Consider the following 25,926-nt stretch of genomic DNA (forward strand, 5'->3'; position numbering starts at 1 on the left):
ACTTCCCTACCCACCCATTCCCATTCTTTTGGCCCTGGCATTCCCCTATATTGGGGATCTGTTTCTTCTTTGCAGCCTGGCTTGTCTGAGAGTCTTCTTCTTGGCTTTTAAAGATTGACATGCAGAGCTACTCTGAGCAGCTGCCCTCCAGGATAGTGTTTTAATGTAGGAAGGAACTACTTATATGGTAGTAAAAAGAGAGTCTCCATCTCTAATCTGCCTTCTCAGTGCAGCAGGCAGTATAAGTCCCATAGTTCACATCTCTACACTTTTCCACATTTCTCCCACATACTAGTCCCAAACAGTTGTGCCACATGGCCATAGAAATGATTCAACTCCTACAACCAATTTTCTATGAGCTTTCTTGTTACTCTGACAAATACTTGACTAGAACATCTTAAGGGCAGAAATATTCACCTTGGTTCAGTTTTGTGAATTTTGGCCCATTTTGGCAAGGAGGATATGTAGGACACACAGATCACCTTGTGGTGATCAGGAGCATGAGAAAGAATGCCAATGCTGGCTGCTTTTAGTTTGTCCTCTTTGATTCCATCTCAGTCTGCAGAATATGGAGTCGCTCCACCCACCTCCAGAATATGGAACTGCTCCCCCCACCTTGAAATGCCCTCATAGACATAGCTTGGGAGTCTGCTTACTCACTTCCTAGGTACTTTTCCATTCAATCAAGTTGATAATCAGGACTAACATATATCGTTAAAAGTACATTTGCTTTCATAAATGACCTTATATTTCCCACTTATCTTTACTAGAGACAATTCATTGGCCCACTTGGTTGTGGCCTAGTAAGTGTGAATTCTATGAGTTCAGTTTCTCATAAAAATTGATTTAATTGAATAGAAAAGAATATTTTATGATATATTTTTTCTTTTTTGTGACAAATGCCTTTTTAATTTATTTTTAAACTTGGTGTGGTTCCCTTGTTTACTGGCCTCAGAATGACCCATTCTATAATCATCCTGTGGCATTCGGGAAAATGTTTAAAAGTATGTATTCCTCCTCCCCATCGTATCTGGGCCCTCCTGGAGCTTTGGAATCTCCAACTTCCCAACAGCCTTCAGTAATTACTTTAAGGCAGATAAGGCTCTTCTGCCTCCTACTGGCTCCTGTGGAGCTCTCCCTCTGCTCTCCTACTCTCAGAAATCAAGTCTGTTGGTATTTCTTCTGTCTCCTCATTTTGGAAAAATATTGATTTGCCCAGAGACCTCAGTTCTCTGATGAATCTGAGAATTGTGAATTTTCATTTTGTTTAGGCTTTTTTTCTTGTATAGATGGAAATAGAGTTTTAAAAATCCTTCTATGCCTGATTAGAATTGGGAAGTCCCATTGTTGAATTTTTATTGTTGCATTAAATAATATTAAGTATCTTTTCCCACCAGGATTTATAGTTTGTGAAATACAGTAGCAATTAGAATGACATTTCCTTGAGTACAAGTCTTTATTGTATGTCTAGTCAAATTGATAGAATGTTAGGCTGGGTATTTTTAGCTTTTATAAATAATGTTCACAGAAGTGAAATCTAATGTTATCACATATATAATTGATAAAGACTGCCATGCAATTTCTTTTGGTAAGATTGTTGCCAGTGAATGGAATGTTCCTTAGCTCAATTCAGAGGAAAAGTGATAAAACCCAAAAGTGCAGCTCCCTTTAGTGTTGGGAGCACTCAGCTCTCAGTGTTGGGAGCCCTCAGACATAGCACTCTAGAAGCTTCAGCTGCTAGGGTTCAATGGGTTGTGGCAGCGGCGGCAGTGGTGCTGCTTCAGCTGCAGAAGTGATAGGTGTGTCTCCGTCCATCAGCCACACATCTAACACCCCAGACAGCAGGGACTATCAGCAGGGACATTAGTGTCCAGACAGGCTTCCCAAAATCAGCAACCAAACCAACTCAGGTCCAAGAAAAGTAAATGTAAGCAAAAATTTCTACAAAACTTACTTAGCTAAGAAATAACAACAAAAGAAGGAAAGCTCCTCAAACAAACAGAACCAACTGGCTGACTGTAGCTATGTTACTGCTAATTATGGAGTGAATTATGCTGTGAGACTCTCTTCTTCATTATAGGAAACAACGTGACTTCTGATAACCAAGCATGCTGCAGTTAGTCAAGTGTCAGTTTCTTCTTAGCACTGTGTCTCTCTCCTTACCTTCTAGGAAGCTCAGAAACGAGTGTTAGTTTTCAGTTGTGTTTAGTTGCCATAACCCTCCAGCACTTGTCTTCATCACTGTGTTAGTTATAGTGGTTTCTCTGTGTTATTAAAGCTCTTATTTTCATTTTGAAAGTGGTTCACAGTTAATAGTAAATTATCTGTCCTCCAGCACTGCCTAGTCAGGTTTTCGGCTGTAGGCTGTTCCTAATCCATACTTACTCTATAGGCTTCTCTTGCCTGCCCATGACTTCAATTATTCATTGCTTGGCTTGTCCATAATAAATTATTTGTCTCAGACATACTTTGTCTTGTTGCCCTTTATGCTTTATGGTTCCTCTGAGTTCTGCTTGCTACTTTAGTATGAACTCATGTCAGACTATTAGAAATTCACTGTATCTAGAAAGATTTGCTGCAAAAGTTACATAAAGCTAAATTTTAAAATTGATTGTAGCTGCATCTACCTGCACTTTTAAATTTTAAATTAGATTTTTTTCATTGGGAAAATATTTTTAATTTTTCAGAATTACAAAAGTTTTAGAGTTTATCAAGCTTCTGTAAGAAAGTCATTTTCGTGTGACATTGCTGATTATGTGGAAGAATAGCATATGTCCAACTTTTTAGCAGCATATGATAGTTTGGACTAGCCACTAGCCAACCAACCTTTGTGTTTTTATTTATAAATTCCATCCATCTCTGTCTGTTTTTACATCTAACTCATATAAAAGATAAACTTTAAATAGGAACTTTCTCTCAGATGTGCTTGTCCCTCACATCTTTTATGTTGGCAATACCTGGTAGTGTTTAGCTCTCTGCTAAGAGAGCCTTGGTATGCATCCCTTTTTAGAGTTTGAATTGGTCCCAGAAAAGATGAAGGATACTCTTAATTCTATTACTTCTTTTGAACGACAGGCCTATAGACGTTTTTATTTCTGAAGACATTTAAGGCTTATCATCTTTGAATTTATAGTTCTTGTGGATATTGGTTTTCCTGCTAAGATTTTGTGCATATTGTTTTTGATAATTTCTATTTTGTCTCATTTCTCCCCCACCCCAACCCTTGGTTTGATGACTAAGTTGATGTAATGAACTAGTCTTAGATTGTACTCTTGTTGCTAAACTTCCTTTCTGGGGGAGCTATGAGCAATGGTAAACCTCCTGAAGTTCCAGGGATAAGTTAAGGTAGAGTTCTACCAAACAAAGTTGTTCTGGGGAGCCAATGAGTCCCCAAAGTTGTTCTGGGGAGCCAATGAGGTTAGAGGATGAGGGAAGCAGGGAAGTCAAAGATGATGCGATGCTGCAGAATCTATTTGGATCTTTGGGCTTTCTTAGCAACACTGGTGAGTGGGTATTTACAGGGGAAGACTGTACTGGCCAAGCTTTTATCTAGCAGACACAGTTGATTTTCTATAGACACACAGATGGATTTCCCTCTCTGAGTTTTTCCTGGCCCATATACTCTAGCTCCTTCCTGAGGCCATGTGCAATTAAGGCAGTGTTGTGCATAAGAGGAAGGCCTCATGATCCCCTCCAAACCTCCACAGGGAGGGTGGGGCAGTCATGTCACAAGCAGGCTCAGTCATGTCACACTCCAGGCTGGAGTTCCTGAGCTTTGAGGATAGTCACACAGAACACTATCATTTGAAAAACTCCACCTAAAAGGTAGTACTAAGTCATGTGTATTTGGAGACATGATTAAGCATGTTATACCTGCATTGTCTGTTTTCATCTTTCCATTAAAGCTGGCTCATATAGTGAGACAAGGTGTTCACTTATCATATCATAGTGTGTTTATAATGGAACCATGTTTTTCACCAGAGTGATTACATTACAACTATATCCATCTACATGGACGATTTAGAAGACAATATTGAGCAAAAATAGCAAGACCCAGAATATGTTTAGTATGATTTAATATAAATAATGTTAAAATAAGGCAGACCATATAACGTATTCAATAAATGTTCATTTCTTTAAACTATAAAGAAAAAAGAGATCAAGCCAAGCAAGGTATGTCCTTGCAGTATAGCTGTTCCGTCTGGCATGGTTGTGGAGGTTAGAGGATGAGGGAAGCAGGGAAGTCAAAGATGATGCGATGCTGCAGAATCTATTTGGATCAGTGTGTAGACTGCTTCTGCACACTAACCCAGATAAATTTATAATAAATTTATCCTTTCCTCATTTTAACCCAATTCCATATACTAATTTTAGGTGTATTCAGTATCTAAAAACTCATAATAGCAGTAAAATAAATCCAGCATTTACAGCACAGCCCCCTTCCCAGTGGAGCCCAGTGGAGCCCAGCTGCTACCTTACCTCATGTAGCCGCCATTCATTTTACCTTTGAAGCTGGAATCTTGCTTTAGTTTTCATTCATAACCTCCAGTCATTTGGAGAGGGCTTAATAAGGCATAGATACTGAAATATGAGATAGTTAGATATCCATGGATCTGAGCATCTCTGTTATACAAAGATAAAATAAAAGTTAGTTTCCATTGAAGTTTTTATTATAATAAAAACAAAGCCAGATACAGTGGCATAGTCCTATAATTGCTACTATTGGAAGGCTGAGGAAAGATGATGGCCATGAACTTGAGCTCATCCTGGCCTAGGTATTATGTTCCATGCCTGCTAGGGCTACAGGGTGATTCTCTGCCTAAATAATACTAAGACCAAATAAACAAATGACTGAACATCAACAACAAAATCATAGTATTTGCTGTTGTGTTTGCTTCTTCTTCTTCTTCTTCTTCTTCTTCTTCTTCTTCTTCTTCTTCTTCTTCTTCTTCTTCTTCTTCTTCTTCTTCTTCTTCTTCTTGTTTGTTCTTGAGACAGGGTTTCTCTGTATAGCCCTGGCTGTCCTGGAACTCACTTTGTAGAGCAGGCTGGCCTCGAACTCAGAAATCCACCTGCCTCTGCCTCCCGAGTGCTGGGATTAAAGGTGTGCACCACCACGCCCGGCGTGTTTCCTTCTTGATTGCAGAAAAATGCTGACGCTGTTGGGTTTGTCTTATAGGCTTCAAATAAGCATGGGGACAGATGGCAATTCTTGAGCTAAGGGGAAGAATGGAGATGGTAAAGAAGTCAGAGAAACCCAGGAGGAGCATAGGAGCAGGGTCTGGGTTCTGGGTACTGAGTGCTGGTTTGAAGTGGCAGCACAATGTGTTCCAGAATGTTCCAGATCTGGAATCGGTTTCCAGACGGGGTCAGGGCTGATGTTGTCTTGTACAGTGTCACAGAGAGGCAGAGTTAATGGAGGAAGGATGGAGTGCTGTAGTTGGAGTGAATAAACAGAAGCTCAGGATGGAAGGTAATCTTCTTCCCATCAACTAGGAATAGAGTAAACATCTGGCTAGTGTGAGTAATATTTAGATAAAATTACTATAGTCTTAGTGTTCTCTCTGCAGAGCAAAATACTTTGGTACCAAACTTTGGCCATTTTTATTTGGAAATGATTCCTCCATTCACAAAACCACTGTTGCTTTTCTAGGGCTGTTTTCTAAATATTACTCAGTAAGAGAATAACTATATCATTTTACCTTAGCTATATATGTTTTCTTTATTAGATTTTTAGATAAAATTTTGCTTTTTTCTTTCTGCACACTTCAATGTTTTCAGTGTATGTTTCATATTTAATATTGTTTTTAATGTGTTTTCCATCTTACCCTAATAGATAGGTGCCATTCTGGTACATGTCAGGGGAAGCCCATGGATGTGGCAATGGAGCCTAGCACTATGGTGCTGGGCTGGACTATGGAAGCTGATTGGTCCTACCATTGACAACTAAGATGTTAAGCTTATGAAATGAGTTATTTTTTTCTAAGACATGCCAGCTTACAGTCGGTTTAAATCTTTTCCACAGACTGAATGTGTACTAAAACAGGAACTACATGACCTTGTAAAGCTGAAGACTCTGGTTGATGAAGAAAATGCTTTCTTGAGGAAAGAATTGTGTGATTTACAGAAGAAATTTAAAGATAAAAGCCAAGAAGTGAAGGTGTGTTGACTTGTGCATGGCTTCTAGTACCTTTGCTTTGAAGTCCCCCTTGAAGCTTTGCTAGCCCCTGTGGCACAGAAAGTGACAAGCTTGCCAGAAAATCGCCTTAGGCCTTGCTGTACCAGTTTTCTCACATGCAAAAACTCTGCTAAAGATGCTTTAAAGCTAAGACTCGAAGCTTTATAACTTACAGATAAATAGTTAATGATGGAAATGGAGCTAAGAAAGTAGGAGTGTGAATATGTGGCTTCTTGTAATTAGATTCTGATGGGACTGGCATTATTAATTGATAAAACCCAGGTCTGGGAGGATATGTCTGTGTGGGTCTCAAAAATAGCTGGGGACAGCATCAAAGGCAGCTTGATCAATTAATGGGCTCTTTGCAAATGTGTACTCATCAAAGCTGTCATCCAGTGAAAAAATATGACCCATGCACCTGCATGAAAAGAGGGCCGATAAAGTACACAGGTGACCTTGGCCATCAAATATGGAGAAGCTGCTGCGCGGGTGAAACTGCAGTTTACATTTGCTGATTAGTTCTCACCTTTTTTATTTCGTGTTTATCGGCCCTGTGGTACTGTTCTACAGGACGCCAAGGAGTGTGTACAGAGTAAAGAAGAGCAAAACAGATTGGTTATAAAAAACATGGAGGAGGAAAATGAGAGATTACGAACACGCTGCACTGACTTGCTAAATGACCTGGAGAAACTGAGGGACCAGGAAGCACACTGGAGAAAAGAGAAACACAGTGTGGACACGAGAGTAAAGGTACAGAGCGGACTTGTGTCCATGTGCTGTCCTGGGCCCGGCTTCTTACAGCAGTCGAATATATGATTTTCCTTAAATAACAAGTTATCTATTCAGATCCACCAGTAGGGACCAGCATTAATTTATATTCTTTCACTTAAGACCCATAGCTTTTTAAATATTGATGTTGCAAAGCAGGAAACTGACTTCAAATAGTTATCCTAAAATGTAATCATTAAAAAATAAAGGCTATTGCTTTTGAAATAAAGTATGTTTTGAAAAATATACTTTGAACCATTGGTTTGGGTTTTTAAAATTTAGGCTTACTTTTAAAAATGGGTCTAAAATTTGTTGCAATACAGTTTGGAGACTTTTCTGCTTCCTTTAAAATCAACATGTAAAAAACCCCACAAAACAGTTAAAAATACATATGGTTCTATGAAAATGTTTTCTTTGGATTTAGGGAAAGTAAAATTTTATTAGAAGATAAAACTCTGTAGTATTCTTTATTCTATTCTCATATCTATTTTGAGCATCATTTAAGAATACAATGTTTTTCTGTCATATTTTTTTTGTCTTGAGAATTTTGTTAATTCATTTTCCCTTTAAATTTCAAATTTTTCTTTTATCATTTATTTTATTGAAAGGGGCAGAAACAAATGAGGCCAGGGAATATGAAAGTCTCTGTGTGTGCATGAGGAAAGAACACCTCAGTGCATGTGTGCATATATCCATCGTGTATCTCTTGTATGAGTATTTGTATGTGTGTGCATATTTGCAGGTTTCGGTAGGTGTCCAGACTTATGTGTGAATATTCATCAGAGGAGTGGGATAAGTTGGAGTATGAATCTATTCATTGCACATATTTTATACAGTTCATTGACTTAGTGAACCAATGAGCCATTGGGGTAATTGAATCTTGATATGTTTGCTTTAATTTTTATTATTTTCTTGTAAAGTCAACCTTTAATAATTTGATGGTTTTATGAGGTTAAGTGATGCTGCCTCATGTTCAGTTATAATTGATTATTTAGTTATTGTTTGAAATTTTTGTGTCATTTAAATTACCAGTTCTCTGGTTTGCTATTGCTTTTTGTTGAACAACATTTTTTATTTTTGCCCCTCGAAGATAATTATTTGGATTGTAAAACTTTGTGAATTAATAAGAATCTGTATCTTATTTCATTCCTTAATGTTCTTGGTTTTAAAATACCTCATCAGATTTAATAGTTTGTTCATTTGAGATTCATTTCCTCTTTTCAAATTTCCTTGTATGGATAGGTTTGTATATAGACTGTTACTTTTGTGATTTGAGGCATGGGAATTTTGTAATTTAAATAATAAAGCCTATTTCTTTATTTTTTGGTAAGTCATAAAATGAAAGTTTATGTATTTCTTCACTAAGATATAACACAAAGAACAATTTTGTTAATAAATTATACTAAGAAACAAATAATACCATGTTTAATTTATAATTTAATTTTGAGAGAATTGTTATTCTACCAGGCATAAATATGGAATGTAACATTAGATAATGGTCTAGAGGCTTTTGCTTTGCTCTTGTTAATTTGTGCATGGGTCTCAGCTATAAACCCTACCATAGGTAAGGGAAAGATACTAATTTTCTATCCTATGTACATATTTATTTTTATTTGTCTTGGACCAAGTTATAGTGAGATTTTTTAGGATATAGGATAACTGTTTTTAAGCTTTTGAGTAAACTGTCTAATTCTATTCTAAATAGCTATATATCCTTTTTTTAAAAAATATCTTTGTCTACAATATGCTCTGCCTTTTTGACTGTAGTTAACCTGGTGATAGCTGTGAAATGGTATCTCATTGTATGTGTGCTTTTTGGTCCTTATATATATTTTTTTTTTGTGGTAATGAGGATTGAACCTAGAGCCCTGTGCATGATAAGTAAATGTTCTACCACTCTATCCCCAGTTCTGATTTTAATCTGCATCATGATAATGATGTGAGCACCTTTTCGTGTATTACTGGTCATTTGCATATCTTTGTAGAATTGTCTATGCAGATGCAGTGAATATAAGTCCCTCACTTGATATGGAATTTGACACTGTTTTGTTGAGGTTTTTGGACTGATCTTTACTTGTTTTTTTTTTTTTTTTCTAATAAGTATAGTAACAACAACAAAAATGATTTTGCTATATTGTACCAGTTTGATTTTGTGCTACTGAGTTTTTATAGTTCTACTTTAGTTTCTCTAGTGGCTGGGTCTGCCCTTTCACACTGCTATGAGCTAGTGATGTTTCTTTAAGCCCAAAGGAGTTTCTCACTTTTTATGCAACTTGGCTACTTTAATTTTTTATTGTTGCTCAATTTTTTTGGATGGTATAAGAAACCAATCTATAATCAAAGATCATAAGACTGGATGCTATCTGCTGGTGTTTTTATAGCTTAGTATACTATGTATGTATTTTTTTTCAATCTATTCTGATTTAACTTTTATTTTCCCCTTCACTTCAGTATCTTATCTACTACATCTGGCTGCTCCCCTTATTTCCCTGAAGCAAATATTTTCTCTGCATACACACACACACACACACACACACACACACACACACACACACACACCCTACCACTAGATTCTGCATAAGAGAGAAAATTAGTCACGTTTTGTCTTACTGATAACTTTTTAAATGTGGTGTAGGATACAGGTTCAACTTTATTCACTCAAATCTTTCAGTTCCCCACACTACAAAAACAAAATAACCAAAACATAAAACAATAACCAAGGCCTACAAAAGAGAAATTGATTGCCTTTTACCCACCAAAATACCACCAAATATCTTGGCATCCTTGTTAAATACTATTCAACATAAATATGAGTTTATTATTTCTGGAACTCAGTTCTGTTCCTTTTTTTATATATCGTCTCTAGTAGTCATACTACGTTGATTACTGGAAACTTGTAGCTAATTTCAAATATTGGGTGTGTATTTTTCCCCCAAAGTTGGCTATACTGAAGGTCTTATATTTGCACATGAATTTTAGAATCAGTCTTACCATGTCTACAAAAAAAGCCATGTTTCATTAAAGGGGAAAAGAAAGATGAAACATATATAATGCATTTATTTTCAGTTTTGTTGATTGTTTGTCTCCAGGGCCTTCACAGTTTTCTAGTAGTGTGTATTTCCCACCACACCCTGTCCACCTCAGCTCTTTGGATCTGCTTGAACAGTACACATCTCTTCCTTTTATTTCCTACTCGCATCTTTGGCTCCAAAGTGGATCTTCTGTAGTTAATTAACGTAGTGTAATATATTAATATTATATTTTATTTATCCATCCTTTCCATGCGTTTCGAGTGGGGAGTTTATTTCTTTTATTTCAAGAGTAGAGTGAGAAGAGAATCTAACTTTTGCAGTGTTCTTATATCTTTTAGGAATGCCTTTCAGTCGGTCCCTCATTACCTCCATTGTGAATGTATGGCAGTCTGCCCCTCATCACCTCCAGCACTTTCTTCTTTTGTATTTAGTTATTTTTTTAGAGTGTAGTGTGCATTTTGTTTCATCTTATGTATGTATATATGCCTATTGATGTTTTCTTTTTGGTTGCTATGAGAATTGCATTTTACCATACTAACATATACCAATTTAGATTGAATTTAAAAACGTCAGTTGCCAAAGTCTTACAAAAACTCTGCTTTCTTGTAGAAATTACTTCATGTAGAATAATTCCAGAGGTCAGAAATTATAACATGAGTATAAAGACTTGTTTTGTTCCTCATTTTAATGAATATGCTTCCAATGTTTCTCCATTTAACATAATATTGGCTGTTGGTTTGCCATATACAGTGTCTATTTGTTGTTTCTATTCCATGTTTTTTCAGGGCTTTATCATGAGTGGATGTTGGATGATAGACTATCTTATTTTGTCTTGTGTTAATTTATGTAATTAATAACCTTTATTGATTTATGTATTTTGAAACATTCCTGCCTCTCTACAGTAAGCCCACCCTGATCAGGGGGAATGGCCTTATGATGTTTTCTGAAGCACATCAAACTTGGGTGTGAAATTATTTTATTGATAATTTTTATTTCTAAGCTCTTTTGGGATATTTGTAATTTTTTAAAAAAAAATTTATCTGCTTTTGGTATTAGAATAAAGACTAGCTTTTTAGAAAGGGTCTGTTGATATTCCTTCTTTTTCTATTTTATGGAATAGTTTTGAGAAATATTGGTATTGCTTTTCTTTGAAGTTCTGATAAAATTTACTAGAGAATCCTTGTGGGCCTGGACTTTTTTCTTTTTAATTGGGAGATTTTTATAGATCTGATTAAATTGTCTCATCTCAGTTTAAGTTGTTAAGTCATACACACCTAGAAATCTATTACTTTTAGTTTTCAATGTAATGAAATGTTTAAAAGAAAATTTTCATTTTCCTTATGAAAGATAGTTTTCCTTGGGATATAGTACTTTGGGCTGACAGTTATCTGAAAGATAACCTGAAATAACCTAAAAGGACCTGACATATATCTCTCCAGATCTTTCTGTCTTGTAAAGTTTATTCCAATAAGCTGCTGTTATTCTGATGAGCCTGCCTTTATATGAGACTTGATTTTTTTTATCTTTCTGCTTTTAATATGGTTTGTGTATTCTATTAGATGTTTTAATTTTACTGTGCTCAGTTCTTTTCCTAATCTTGTTTCTTTGTAATATTGAATGTCCCCTGTATATACATTGCCATCTCCTTTACTAAATGAGACATTTTTTTTGTTAGGATTCTTTAAAAAAGATTTTCCATGCCTGTAGAACAAACTTTTTCTTCCTCTTCTTTGTCCGTTGTCCATGAAATTGGCCTCTTTAGAATAAACCATATGTCCCACAGATACTCTGTTATATTTTATCATTCTCCTTGTCTGATTGCTCCAGTTTATCTGTCATGTTTTCAGATACTCTCTCCTGTCTCTGATCCATGGTACTGGTGAAACTCTACAGGGAGATTTTTATTTCCAGGATTTCATATTGGTTTTTACTTATCATTTCTCTTCGTTGAATTTCTCTTTCCCATTCTGAGTTGTTTTCCTCATTCCATTCAGCTTTGTGCTCTCAATCAGGGAACCTTTTTCCTTTCCTTTTCCTTTTCCTTTTCCTTTTCCTTTTCCTTTTCCTTTTCCTTTTCCTTTTCCTTTTCCTTTCCCTTTCCCTTTCCCTTTCCCTTTCCCTTTCCCTTTCCCTTTCCCTTTCCCTTTCCTTTCCTTTTCTCTTTTTGCCATACTTTTATTATTTCTTTGGAGTTTCTAATTCACGCTCAGTGCCATTGTGGTAATAAATTTGAGGAAAATTATGTTATTTTGATTTTTAAATGTATTTTATGCATCTGTACTATTTATTTGCTTAGTTTAATTTTTATCAGCTAGATTCATTTAAAGTATTTGCAGTATTCACTTGAACTTCGTTGTGGTGGAGGTGATTATGTAGTTCAGAAAATATTTCCTATTTCTCGAAGCATATAGGTGACTTATGTAAACTCTATATTAACCATGAGAACCTGCTCACTTTGCTCTTAACCTCTTAGTAAAAATTTTCAGTTCAGTTAAATTCAGTTCAGTTCAGTTCAGCACACACACACACACACACACACGAATTTCGTTTTGATTCTTTTTAATACCTCCCATTAATTTATATTTTTTGATTTATATATTCAGGATTCCATATTTTTTGTCTATATTTTCCTTTTGCTCCTGGCAATCTTTATGATACTTGTTTTAATATTACTGCCTGGTAGTGTAGCATGTAGAATTCCTCAGGTGTGATGTCTCAGTATCCTGTTCCTTTTGACAGGGTCATGTTTCTCTTGCTCCTTTTTGTGTCTTCTTATGCTTTGTTGCTGAAAGTCAAGCATTTGCTGTGGTAACTGGTAGCACCTGAAATAAGTTTCTGCCCAGGCTTGAGGGTTTGGTCTTTGCTAATTTTTGAAATAGTCGCTTTATTTTGTTATTTTTACAGTCAGTTCACAAAGGCCATATTCCTCAGTACATATTTCCACTGAAATCTCTCATTTAACTCAAGTTCAGTTGGAAGAATGGAGTGGTCTAACCTGTGGTTCCAGCATAAAGAGGGTGAGGCAATTTACTTAATGGTAAGTAATAGACCAGCCTGTACTACAGAATGGAATTTTGTCTTAACAAACAAATAAACAAAGCCCATAGAAAAACAAAGCAGGGGTGGGAAAATGTAACGACAGGACTTCTCTTGAGTGCTAAGAGTTAGAACTAACAATTCAAATAAACACCCAATCACACCCCAAACCCATTCCTGAGTCTCGGTTAACTCTATGCTCTTTTCCTACTTCATCACACTAGTGCCATGTTCAAGGATTAGCTAGAGGAACAATGGGTCAGGGGATTTTCTGAGCAGTTAGTGTGCTTTGAGAGTGTTGGCTGATTCCTAAATTCTTCTGTGTAGATGGGTTTAAAGTGGCCCAGCATCCCAAATGCCAGCCCATGTCTTTCGCTCCTACTCCTGGGGTGTTCTGTTGCATGTTTAGATTTGTAACTCTTTCTTTCTAGCATTAGTGGTTATTTCCTCTTGTTGATTTTCGTAAGTAATGGTTCACACTTTTCTTGATTGTGCTTTGAGTTACAATTAGGGAAAGCTGCCTTGCATCAAATGCTTGGGTGTCTCTAGACAAGTTAACATGGATAGTTTGCAGTAGATATTAAGTCCTGTTTTATACCCTAATGCACCAGAAACATGGCTTCTTACTTTAAGACTACCACTGTTTTAGCAATTCCTAGCCTTAAGATCCCCTGTTACTTGGGTGGATGTTTAGAAGGTCAAATGCAAAAACCTCGTAAATTCATTGGCTCATTGTTCCCAAATCCATTTGCCTTTCAGGCTTTGGTCTGAGTATTTTTCAGAGCTCAGTTATAGTCTGGAACCTTCTAGTTATCTTTCAGTGTTTCTAAAGGAGATGGCGGATTTATTAAATATAGGAGACTGGGTTTGACATGAGTTGCTCTTTAAGTATGTTTAATATATTATCCTAGTGTCTTTATCCCTTGGTATCTATAATGAGAAGCCACTTGTTAATCATATTTAGGTAATTCTAAGTGACACCTCACTTTTGAGATTCTCCCTGTGTCTTTGGTGTTCAGCATTTTTACTGTGATGTGTACATGGATCTCTCTGCACTTGTGGCACGTGACATTTGTTGAGCTCTGTGGCATTTAGAGGCCCCCCCCTTTTTTTATGGTTGTGCAGTTTTTACCCGTTATTTCTCCAAACATATTCCCCTCACTTTTGGTATACCCTGCCCAATACTTTTCTAAGGCTGATATTTTTTTCTTTAATCTTTATTTTCAAAATGGTTGTCTTTATTCTTGTCAGTTAATATCTAAGGCTAAGCTCTTCTATTGAATTTATTTAAATTTATTGTGCTTTTCTAACTTAGAATTTGACCTAGATATTTAAACTATTTTGTTTTTAGATGACACTTGTATTCATTTGTTTATTTTCATGTTTCAACAAAACTTTATAGTAAGTTTGCTAAGTCCTGAAGTTAAAAGAAATAGACCTAAGAAAATATGTAAGTCCAAATGCAATAAAATGATAGACAATATACATATCAAATTAAAGCTAGACAAAGCAATCCAGTAGGGGGAAAGTGTCTCAAAGGGTCTCAAAGGGCAACAGAGTCAGAGACAACTCCTGAACTCACTGTTAGGTGTCCCACAAGACCAAACTACACAATTATAACCTATGTGCTTAAGGGCCTAGGTCAGGTCCATGCAGTCTCTCTTGTTGGCTGTTCAGCCTCTGTGAGCCCTTATAGGCCCAGGTTAGTTGGGTCTGTGGATTTTCTTGCGATGACCTTTGTCCCTCTGTCCCTTCTTCCTCCTGTAGGTTACCCAAGTTCAGCTTAATCTTGTCTCTAGGCCTCTGCATCTGTTTCGATCAGTGGCTGGGTAAAGACTTTCTGATAACAATTGAGCTAGATGCCAATCTATGAATGTAGCAGAATACTATCATTTCATTGAATTTTATTTTATTTTTCAGTTTTTGGTCCTAGCATGGGTCTCTGGGCTCTCCAGCCTCTGGTTTCTGGCCCTCTTAGAAGAGTTGGGGGTGGGGTGGGGTGGGGGTGGGAGGGGCTTGGGAGGGAGAGGTGGGGCTCTCCCTCTTATGGCATGGGTCTCAAGCTGGAGGAGGCATTGGTCAGTCACTTGATACTGCTTTTATAATCATACCTTTTCTGTACTTACTTGATTATGGTTTTAGGTTTTTAGGGTTGTTTTAAATTTGCGGTGTGACTACCTCATCATTTCACAGCCACTCTGTTCTTTCTCTCATAGGTGGATGACACTTGGATGCTTATTTGCATGTCCTAACATTCTGTTGTTATTTTACTGAAACGTGTGAATTGTAGTGTTTTGGGATATCAGTTCCTTCCTGCTTCCATCCCAGGGCTTCCTAGTTTTACGATCATTTACTTCATGGCGATTTGGACTAGATTAGTAAAAGGAAGTCCTCAGATGTTGCTTCCCAGAGGTTGGGCCTGGGCAGGTGGCCAACTCAGTTTGTGTCTCTGCAGTATTCTTCTTTCCTCTTTCTCTTCTTAGTCTCATTGTTGATATGTCTGTTAGCATCCCTGCCATCCTGAGTTGATAGGCTGTAAAAATTGCTAGTTGAGTGTTCTATTGTGGACAATGTCTTGGTACTCTAGCTGCTCAAAAGTTTGATTTAGTTCAATATGAGTCATTTGCTGAGTTAAAGAAAAATTTGATCAAGTATATATAGGTACATACTTGTAATCATAGCCCTCAAGAGCCTGAGGCTAGAGTGTTGGAGTTTCAAGGCCAGCCTGGACTACCTAGTAGGCTTATGGACAGCCAGAACTATCAGTGGTACCATGTGTAGGATAAAATGGCCATAATTTCTAATGATCGTTTGAGTGTACAATTTAGTGAGACTAACTACATTCATGCTCTTACGGAGCCATCCAGTGGACTCTTTACCTTGCATTTCTTGTTCCCAAGTCTTCTACAGTTGTGATTCTACTTTTTGTTTCTAAGAGTATGGAAATTTTAGATATCTTATAAAAAGAAACCTTAGTATACTTTTTGTGTCACAATCAAGGTTTCTAGATATTACAGTAAATGTCAAATTTTTTCTTATATTATTATGGTAAGAGCAAATTAACATAAATATCATCTTAGCTATTTTGTATTGTGCAGTTTGGTAAAATTCATGTACAGAGATGTCCTTCCTTCTGAGATGAAATGCAGTGTCATTAAATAACCATGACCTGACTTTCTGTATGGAGAATTTGCCTACTCTGTATACCTCGTATGTCGTGGGAGTAAAACCATTTAGCCTTTGTCTCTGTAACCGGTTCCTTTCACTGAGTCTGAGGGCTCCAAGGGTTAGCCATGTCCTCACATCTGACAGGATTTCCTTCTATTTTAAACTGCTCAACATCCCATTGTATATCTATATACATTTGTCCATTACTTGATGTCAGCGTGCTATTGGATGGCTTCCATCTCTTGGGTGTTATACATTTTGCTGCCATGAACATGATATGTAAGTACTCACTCAAGATCCTGCTTTGAGTTCTTTTTGCTCTATAGCCCTAAAGCACACTGACCTCTCTGTAGACAAGTCTGGCCTTGAGAGCGATCTGTCTGTGTCTTCCTGCTGAGTGCTGGGGTTTAAAGGCCAGTGACACCAGTGACATGTGGTTCTTAATGTTTTGAAGAACTTCTATACTGCTTGTCACAGTGTTAGACTATGGTCAACAAGAGAGAGCTTCCATATCCCTGCCCATACTTATTTTTAGTGGTTGCTGTTCTAATGTGTGTGAGGTGACACTTCACTCTGGCTATGATTTCTATATTTCTGATGAAAATCATAGTAATTTTGAACATTTATTTGAGAAATTTGCATTTTATAATTGGTCATATCAATTTAAATTTCTTGCTTTTTTCAAAAAATTAAATTATATGATAGTGCCTTTTCAATGTACTTATTGTGTCTTTTGATAGCTTTTATAAAGTTTTATTTCTCTGCTTTTTTATATTTTCTTGCCTATTTGCTTGCATTGCTTGTATGTTTTGTGTCAAGGCTATCACTGTTAAATGATATCATGAAGCTTTCCCCTTAAAACAAAACAAAACAAAACAAAACAAAACAAAACAAAACAAAACAAAAGACAGGCCCAGTTTTTATTATCTATATACTCAATGGAGCATGGTCAAACTCTCAGTGATATACCCCTTAAAGAATTGAGTTTTTCCCTTCCCATACCCCACCAGAAGGTATCAATTGCGCAGAGCTAACTTCAGCATCCTTATAACATGTTTTAAAAGTTCTTTAAGAAAACTTCCTGTTACTTTTTGGGGGGAAGGCCAGGTCCTGGGGGAGGTAAAGGTGTTTTAAGAAGCCTTCCATGTCCCTCATCCTTCGTCATTAATATTGCTGCCAAAGCAGGTTCCTTTCTCTTCATAGTCAGGGGTCATGGATCATTGGTCTCTCCATGGTTTCTGGCCACAGCACAAACCATGAACATTGCACCCAGCTGCAGAAGAAACCATGGACCCAGACAAGGCCCTCACAGGCTGCAGCATAGGCCAGTGATAACCCACTTGGTCTTTGATGGTAACACAGACCACAGACATCAACACAGACCCTGGCTACAGCAGGACTGCAGATCCTGACATGGCCCATGCCCTCTGGTGGCCAATTCAGGACACTCAGATCAATATGGCCCCCATAGGCAGCACATCCAAGAGACAGTGACATGGATTCAGGCCAAGGCATTTTTGACAATGGACATCCAAATGGAGCTAGGTGGTAACTTGGGCCTCTAACATCAGCCAGGTCCTTGGCTGTATCAGGACTACTGACCCACACATGTTCCTCAGTGGCATCACACACCACAGTGGTCCTTCTAGGAGGTCCAGTCTAAGAAGTGAACCTTTCCTCAGCTCATGCCTCCATCATTGTCTAGAGACAAGGTGATCCCAAGAAGTGTTAAGGATGTGTGTGCGGAGTCTACATTTGTGCAGGCTCCAGACTGCTGTGCATGACCCCTGTGTCCCTACTGGACCATGACATGATCCACCATCCACCTCAGCCCTCTCTCACACCTGTCCATGAGCCCACCTCTCACACATTCATCCTTTTTTTACATTTCTTTTTCTTAAACTAATAAAATTTATTTTAAAATATACAACTCAGTATTGACTTTTTAAAAGTCATCAAAATAATTTATAATAGTTAAATGCCTCTTAAATATACATGATGTTTTCTGAAGCTAAAAGTAATATGAATTCAACCAGTTTTTAAAATTTATTTGAAACATTAAACATGATAGAAGTAGGAAAAAATCTCTTATGAAGTCTTCTATGAAAGGAAATTGTGACAGGCTTCTGACTAGACAGAAACCATTCCATCTCCAAGGGAGAATTCGTAGTGTAACTATGGCTTCATACAATGAATTTGGTAGTGTTCCTTCTGTTTCTATTTTGTGGAATAGTTTGAAGAGTATTGGTATTAGGTCTTATTTGAAGGTCGGATAGAATTATGCATTAAACCCATCTGGTCCTGTCTTTTTTTTTTGGGGGGGGGAGACTTTTTTTTCAGTAATTTCCATAATTTATTTATTTTTTATTTTTTATTACGTATTTTCCTCAATTACATTTCCAATGCTATCCCAAAAATCCCCCATACCCCCCCCCAACTCCCGTACCCACCCATTCCCACTTTTTGGCCCTGGCGTTCCCCTGTACTGGGGCATATAAAGTTTGCGTGTTTGTTGGGAGACTTTTAATGACTTGCTTCTATTTCTTTTTCTTTCTTTCTTTTTTAAAATTTATTTATTTAGTGAACTATGTATGCTCTTTTGTGATTGGGTTACCTCACTCAGGACTGCTTCTATTTCCTTATGGGTTATGTAACTGTTTAGATGGTTTATCTGATCCTGATTTAACTTAGGTATTTGGTATCTGTCTAGAAAAGTGTCCATTTCACCCAGATTTCCCAGTTTTGCTGAATATAGGCTTTTGTAATAGGATCTGATGATCTTTTGAATTTCCTCAGTTTCTGTGGTTATGTCTCCCTTTTCATTTCTGATTTTGTTAATTTGGATACTGTCCCTGTGCCCTTTGGTTAGTCTGGTTAATGGTTTATCTATTTTGTTGATTTTCTCAAAGAACCAGCTCCTGGTTTTGTTGATTCTTTGTATAGTTCTTTTTGTTTATACATGGTTGATTTTAGCCCTGAGCTTGATTATTTTGTGCCTTCTACTCCTCTTGGGTGTATTTGCTTCTTTTTATTCTAGAGCTTTTAGGTGTTCTGTTAAGCTGCTAGGGTATACTCTCTCCAGTGTCTTTATGGAGGAGGCACTTAGAGTTGAATTTTACTCTGCTTTCATTGTGTCGCATAAGTTTGGGTATGTTGTGGCCTTATTTTCATTAAATTCTAAAAAGTCTTTAATTCCTTTTTTTTATTTCTTTCCTTGACCAAGTAATCATTAAGTATGACATTGTTCAGCTTCAATGTGTATGGGGACTTTCTGTTGTTTTTGTTGCTATTGAAGACCAGACTTAGTTCATGGTGATCTGATAGGATGAATGGGATTATTTCAATAACTTTGTATCTGTTGAGGAAGAAATATATAGGCAATGGAGTTTTAGGCAGGAGAAATGTTTGTTCTTGTCTATGATTTAAGTTAGTTTAAGGAAGTTCCAGAATATCGACTGCTGCTGTCTGCATTAGATCCTTCCTAATTCTTTAGAGGATTCTATTCTTATGAGATAATTACTGGGGGTTTAAACATGTTCATTACACGAGTGTGTCATTAGCTTTCTGTATCAGTTGACATTTGTTTTAAAAGTTAGGAGAGAAATAATTTTCTGAGCATGTGTCTGTAACCAAAATAACTGAAAAATTCAAGTGTAAAACCTTGCCTTTATGAAATTTATATCATCGGTGATATGTAGACATGCATAAGCAATAAAACCTTCAGCTTTGTCACATAGGGATAAGTGGTATGAAGAAAAATGTGACAAGAAAAATGTGGCTTGGATTGGGGAGGTTTCTAGTTAATTAGGATAGTACCAATAACATTTAACGTGTGTGCTTGCTTGTGGGACCACCTACCACAGCATGGTAGCCCTCAGGAATGGCATTCCTCAAGAAATATGATTCTCCCTCCTCCCACAGATCCTCAGTTGCCAGTAGCTTCTTAACTAGAGGTAGACTTCAGGAAGTCCTTCTCTACCCATGCTGAGAGTTTGACTGCTCTGATCTTGTGCAGCCCTTATGCCTGTTACAGCTTATGAACAGTGGCCCCTTTGCTATTCAGCAAATAACGTTTCATTGCAGGCACCCACCACTTGTGGCTCCTGTTGCTTCCTATTCTTCAGTGATCCCAGAGCCTTTGGGAATGGGGTATAACATGGACTTAGAGTTTAACAATCTATAGTTTTTACTCACTGCGAGTTGACCAGTTGTGAGTATCTGTGTTAATCTCTGTCTAATGCACATAGAAGCTTCTCTAATGATGGTGGAGAGAAGCACTAATTTCTTATTATAAAGATAAGATATTAAGGGTAGTTTAATACTATTTCAATAATAGTTTTGGTAGATCAAGCCTAGGGCCTCAAACATACTAGGCAAGCATGTTGTGTAATACCGGCCAGCATCCCCAGCCTCTAGTTTCCCTTGAACTTCAGATTTTCTAAGGGTTTTTCATAGCAATGTTTTTCTGTTACCTATTTCACTCTAATGTTCGTTTGTCTCTTTTATACACTTTTGAGATTCTAAGGCCTCCAGTTTGCAATTTTTCCTTTATCCAGTTTCTTGAACCCTCTCACACGCAGCATGGGTCAAGTGGAATCTTGAGATTGGCAACTTTGTCTGAATGCTACCTAAGTACTTAAAAAATTTACCTGGTTTCCAGGCTAGAGATCAAAGCTCTTTACTTGTGTTTTTTTTTTTTTTTTTTTTTTTTTTTTTTTTTTTTTTTTTGTGATATTGTTTTTCCTGTTATAGACCTTTTAGATTTACCATTTCTACATCCTTGCATTTTGTATTAATCTCTTCTTTGTAGTTAAGTCTAGCAGGATGCAGAGATGAATCTTGTACATTCCCCCTGCATCTTATAAAATAAATATCATATACTTTTGTTTATACTTCATGTTTATTATGGTTAATACAACTGCTCTAACTTTAGGTCCTTGAAGAAAATTTGATTGAAGCAAAGAGAGAAATTGAGTCAGCACAGACTAAATATCATGCTGTGTCACAACAGCTGAACAACAAACAGACTGAACTTCTCCAAAAAGACATGGATATTACATTGGTCAGGCAAGTATATTCAGTTTTGAATTTTATTAGACTATCAGTAGTCATTCAGCATGCACACTTATGTACATGGATATTGTTAATACTTCCAAATGATAACAGTATGTCTCCCATAGGCACATATATTTATTCAGTGAAAAATCTGGAATAGTGTGACTAAGGCAGCACTTGTTAGTTGGGGGAGTGGGCTCCCCAGCACTGAGAGATCAGGACTCTGTTTAAACAAGAACAGTGCTTGCATATTGTTTTCTGAACTTTTCTTCTGAATATGAACAGTGCATTTTCCTTAATTTAAAACACTGGACTCACTTCTCTTACCTCTTCTTAAAGAGATTAGGATGCTGACAAAGGCACCTTAGGGAAGGACAGCTCTCCCTACCCCCCATCCCCCCAGGTCCCCAGAGGGGAAGGTGTGTGGCATCTATGAATAAGTACTTCCTGTCCATGTGCTGCAGTGTGAGGTGACCTGCTCACATGTCTATTGTTGACTAGGAAGCAGAGGGAATTCCAGTCTGGATCTGATACTGGAGTACAACCTGTCAACCCCATGCCCACATTGATCTGTGCTTGCATCCAGGCTCCAAGTCTAGAAAGTCAGCAACCTCAGTAGATAGTGCCAACAGCTAGGAACCAGCCACAGCTAGGGAGCCTGTGAGTTTGTGAGGAACAGTTCACAGCAGACTTGCACACAGACCCACATACTTTTCATAATTCCTGTTCATTTTCTTTTCTTTGTTTTCTTATAAAGTCAGGTCAAATTCAAGCCTTCCCAGTGGCCCAGATGTATTTTCCTTATTTTTTAAGTTTTGATTTTCATTTAGTCAGAGAGAGACAAGAGGGGAAGGAGGGAGGGAGAGGAAGGGAGGAAGGGAGGAAGGGAGGAAGGGAGGGAGGGAGAGAGAGAGAGAGAGAGAGAGAGAGAGAGAGAGAGAGAGAGAGAGAGAGAGAGAGAGAGACCATGCTTACTAACAGCATGGCTGTAAAGTACTGTAAGAGGTAGGACAAAGCACACTCGTCGTCACACAGACATTTTAATTCTCAAAAGTCTCAGTAATGTGAGCATCTCCCTTCTCTATATCGTCTGGTTGTGTTAGGTATCACTGATGATACATATATTTTGAATTTAAAAATAATAATTTTGTGTATATGAATTCTTGCTCTTATTAAGAGATAGGCAATGTATCTGAATAGTGGAAGATAAATAATTTTTGTTCTTATTTTCTGCCTGTTATAGTTTAACTTCCTGACACGCTTTCTACATGCAGCATTTATTGACATAGGTCTCTTGGCCACCGGGCTGTCACTGTCCACAGCGGACATACTACTGCTATCTCCTTTGTTAAAATTTCTGTTTTAGTAAGAGAAAACAGCCCAGCCTAAATCCATTTCTTCTGTTTAAATGCCTTTATCATATTCCTTAGAGGCACTGTGAAGTTCCTTATTCTCTCATCCTCAAGGTTTGAATGTTGTTTTTATACATTCCCACTCTTCAGTATTCTATGACTACTGAAGACAGGAGAAGATAGATTTTGCACATGTATTTGTCTGTGCGGGTGCAGGGTTTATAAATACAATTGAGAAGATTCTTGCCTTAAATGTCTAAAAAGCAAAGCTTATTTTCTCTGTATTAATTTTCATCAGTCTCAAATAACTATTTACATATTTTTATCTTAAATCCTTTCATATTTTTTAAGCTATGTATAAGAAAATTGCCACTTTAAATGCACTCTACATAATATATAAAATAAAATGTATTTTTGTTTATATATATGTATATAAAATAGGTGTTTTAACCAACTAGATGGTGGAACCTGAAATAATGTCTCTATAATTACTCTTTCTGTCAAAATAGAATATCCAAACAATTTTTAGTTTTTTTATGGTTCATGTTACACAAGATTTCCTGCCATGGGGATCTGGAAGTCTGGCCCCCAGAGGTGGTGCTCTCCTGGGTCCTGAGCATCTTAGCTCTTCCACTGGGTCATTTGTCTTCCCACTTTACCAGTGTTCACCTGGGTGTTGCAAGGACAGATTCCCTTGTGTTGTTTTTCTTCCTTCTGACTGTGGTGCCTCACTGTCTTATAGATCATCTCCAGAGTCAGATGGTGGTTTGAAAACTTTATTAGACCTTTTGATGTATTTTATTTTTTCACTATACTTAACGGAAAATGAAAGCCTAACTTACCCTATATTTAAAAGTATCTGATGACTATAGTGAGAACCACTGCTTATGAGTTCATGGAACTGAAATTTTAACTTTATTTCAATAAGAAGGTGGTTCTATGACAATATATCCAGAATTTTTATTTCAATCAAGCTATAAAAGAAAATTGATAAGTATTTGCCTTTGAAAACCACAGTAGTTCTGTCGATATTTTCTAGGTGTATGTGATAAATATTAAGTACTTTATATATTATCTCACTTATTAATAAGTTTGCCTGCAATAAAAAATAGCAGATGAGAATAGGAAGGCAATCTATCCTCTGAGATGAGCCCAGTTATTTAACTGCGGTGCTCTGTATTCATGCTTCTCTCTTTATTGCTTGCTTTGCACAGGAAAGAACTGCAGGAGCTGCAGAATGTGTACAAGCAGAACAGTGCCCACACAGCCCAGCAAGCAGACCTGATCCAGCAGCTCCAGGCTCTCAACATGGACACGCAGAAAGTCCTGAGGAACCAGGAAGATGTCCACACGGCCGAGAGCATATCATACCAAAAAGTACGCTGCTGTGTCACTGTGAAATGTGAAGTTCTATGGATGAACTTAGGAAAACAGACTCAAGCTTTGAGAACTTTTCTATCATTTTTACATGGTTTTTAACTTGTTAATATTTAAGTTCTTGTGAGCTTTCTATGGTAAGATTTAAAAAGTTGAAAATACAGATATAAAAGCAACTTGTAATGAGAACTTTTATTTCTTCTATGAAACATCTAGGTACAATAGTACTCGTTTTATAAGAAATAATTGGATCAAGTGTGATCCTGATGTGTGACCTAAGGTACATATGAAATCCACATCGTCTTATTGGTGAATGTGCTCAGACACTAAGGCGACACTGATGTGGTCTTCACAGGCATTCCTTTTCAATGATTTCCCTCTTTCTTTCTGAGTTTCTTGTTAGTAGTTGCTGCACTCTAGTTGACTCAGGATCCTGCAGCAAGGCTCACGTGTCTCTTTAGCTACGCCAACAGACTCAGCATCGCTCATTCTGCTATTAATGTAAAGAAGCGCCTGTATTGAGATCTTTATATAATTTGTTCAGTGTGCTAAGTTGTTTATATAAATAACATCATGAGAGTTATGTTCCTCTATAATAGCTGAGACTGGATGAGGTTGGAGGAGGCTAAAGATGGTTTTTTGTTTTTTTATCCCCAGTTCTGGGGGCAGCAGGTGGTAGGTGGAGCTTGTGGGTGTTCTTTACCCAGAGCAGTAGCTGATGCTGAGTGCAGGTGGGCTAGGCTGATGGGTGCAAGTATGACGTCGGCTTCCAAGCTGTATTTGTTGAGAGGCTTCTGTATGCTTGTAGGGAGTCAGTGCTCGTCCCAGGAGGTTTTTCTGGGCCCAGCAGGTTCTTAGTTACTCTAGAGGCCTGTAAATTTGTATTCCTAGTGATCGCAGATGTCTAGGATCAGTGCTATCCTCCAATGTGTCAGGGAACAGAGACTGAGTTGTGCATTGGATGTGGAGGACCAAGGGAAGCAAGCATTCTTCCTGCTGCTTTCAGCACTCTCAGACCCTCTTCAGCAAACTTCCTCAGGTGAGGGAGGAAGCTGGGACAATCCAGTGCTCTGTCAGACCAGGGCTCAGAGTTCCAAAACCTGCTTGGAAGCAACCCACACTTGTCAGACGTGCTCAGAGTTCCAAAACGTGCTTGGAAGCAGCCCACACATGTCAGACGTATAGCTTCAGAGGCTGAGCAGGGTAGAGCTACAGATTCACAGCTCTCAGCCTTCACAGGCAATGGGCATGTTCCTTGTCACAAAGAATGGGACCACTACAATCACAATGTGAACTCATGCCTTTCTTAGTTATAAATTTGTATTGTTAACTTTTTTCATACAATGTATTTTGATCATATTTTCTCTTCACGCCCCCAAGTTCCCCCAGATCCATTCCACCTCCCTACTCAACCAAGTGTTCTATTTTCTCCTTCCTCAAAAAAAAAAAAAAAAAGAACCAAGAAAATGAAACAAGACAAAAACAAAACGATAAATAAAAAAGCACATTTTAAAAAGGCATGGAGTTCATTTTGTGTTGGTCACCTACTCCTGACCATGAGGCCTGCCTTGGAGGGTGCTTGTCACTTCAGTGGAGAAAACTGATTTTCAGTTTCCCAGCAGGTATCAGTTATCAGCAGCTTATTGGTTAGGAGTGGGACTTTGTGTCACTTCCCCTTATCCTTGCAGGAATTTTCCTCTGAATTGAATTTGTGTGGTCCTTGTACATGCATGACCGTTCACCCGTATCTGTAGGGTGCTGTTTCCTTAGAGCCATCCCCTCCCTCTGAATCTGACAGTCTTTCTCCTCTTTAAACATTCAGAGAGGGATGTGAAACAGACATAAGATCTCTTATTGTAAGCACACTGTGTACTTGTGGGTCTCTGTGTTAATCATTATCTACTGCAAGAAGAAGCTTCTCTGATCAGGGCTGAGTGTTCCACTCATCGATGGGGACAAC

At 37.6% G+C, this 25,926-nt stretch overlaps 1 protein-coding gene across 1 annotated transcript in view; it reads left to right on the plus strand.

The window, feature by feature from the left end:
* Cntln (centlein) overlaps positions 1-25,926 on the plus strand; it is a 236,149-nt gene that overhangs the window by 61,602 nt on the left and 148,621 nt on the right. The window contains exons 4-7 of the mRNA XM_021161204.2: positions 6,026-6,160; positions 6,749-6,928; positions 21,116-21,249; positions 23,804-23,966. Coding sequence (XP_021016863.1) covers positions 6,026-6,160; positions 6,749-6,928; positions 21,116-21,249; positions 23,804-23,966 — 612 coding nt within the window. The remainder of the gene's footprint in view (positions 1-6,025; positions 6,161-6,748; positions 6,929-21,115; positions 21,250-23,803; positions 23,967-25,926) is intronic.

Source organism: Mus caroli, chromosome 4, assembly GCF_900094665.2.
Source record: "Mus caroli chromosome 4, CAROLI_EIJ_v1.1, whole genome shotgun sequence".
Lineage (NCBI taxonomy): Eukaryota > Metazoa > Chordata > Mammalia > Rodentia > Muridae > Mus > Mus caroli.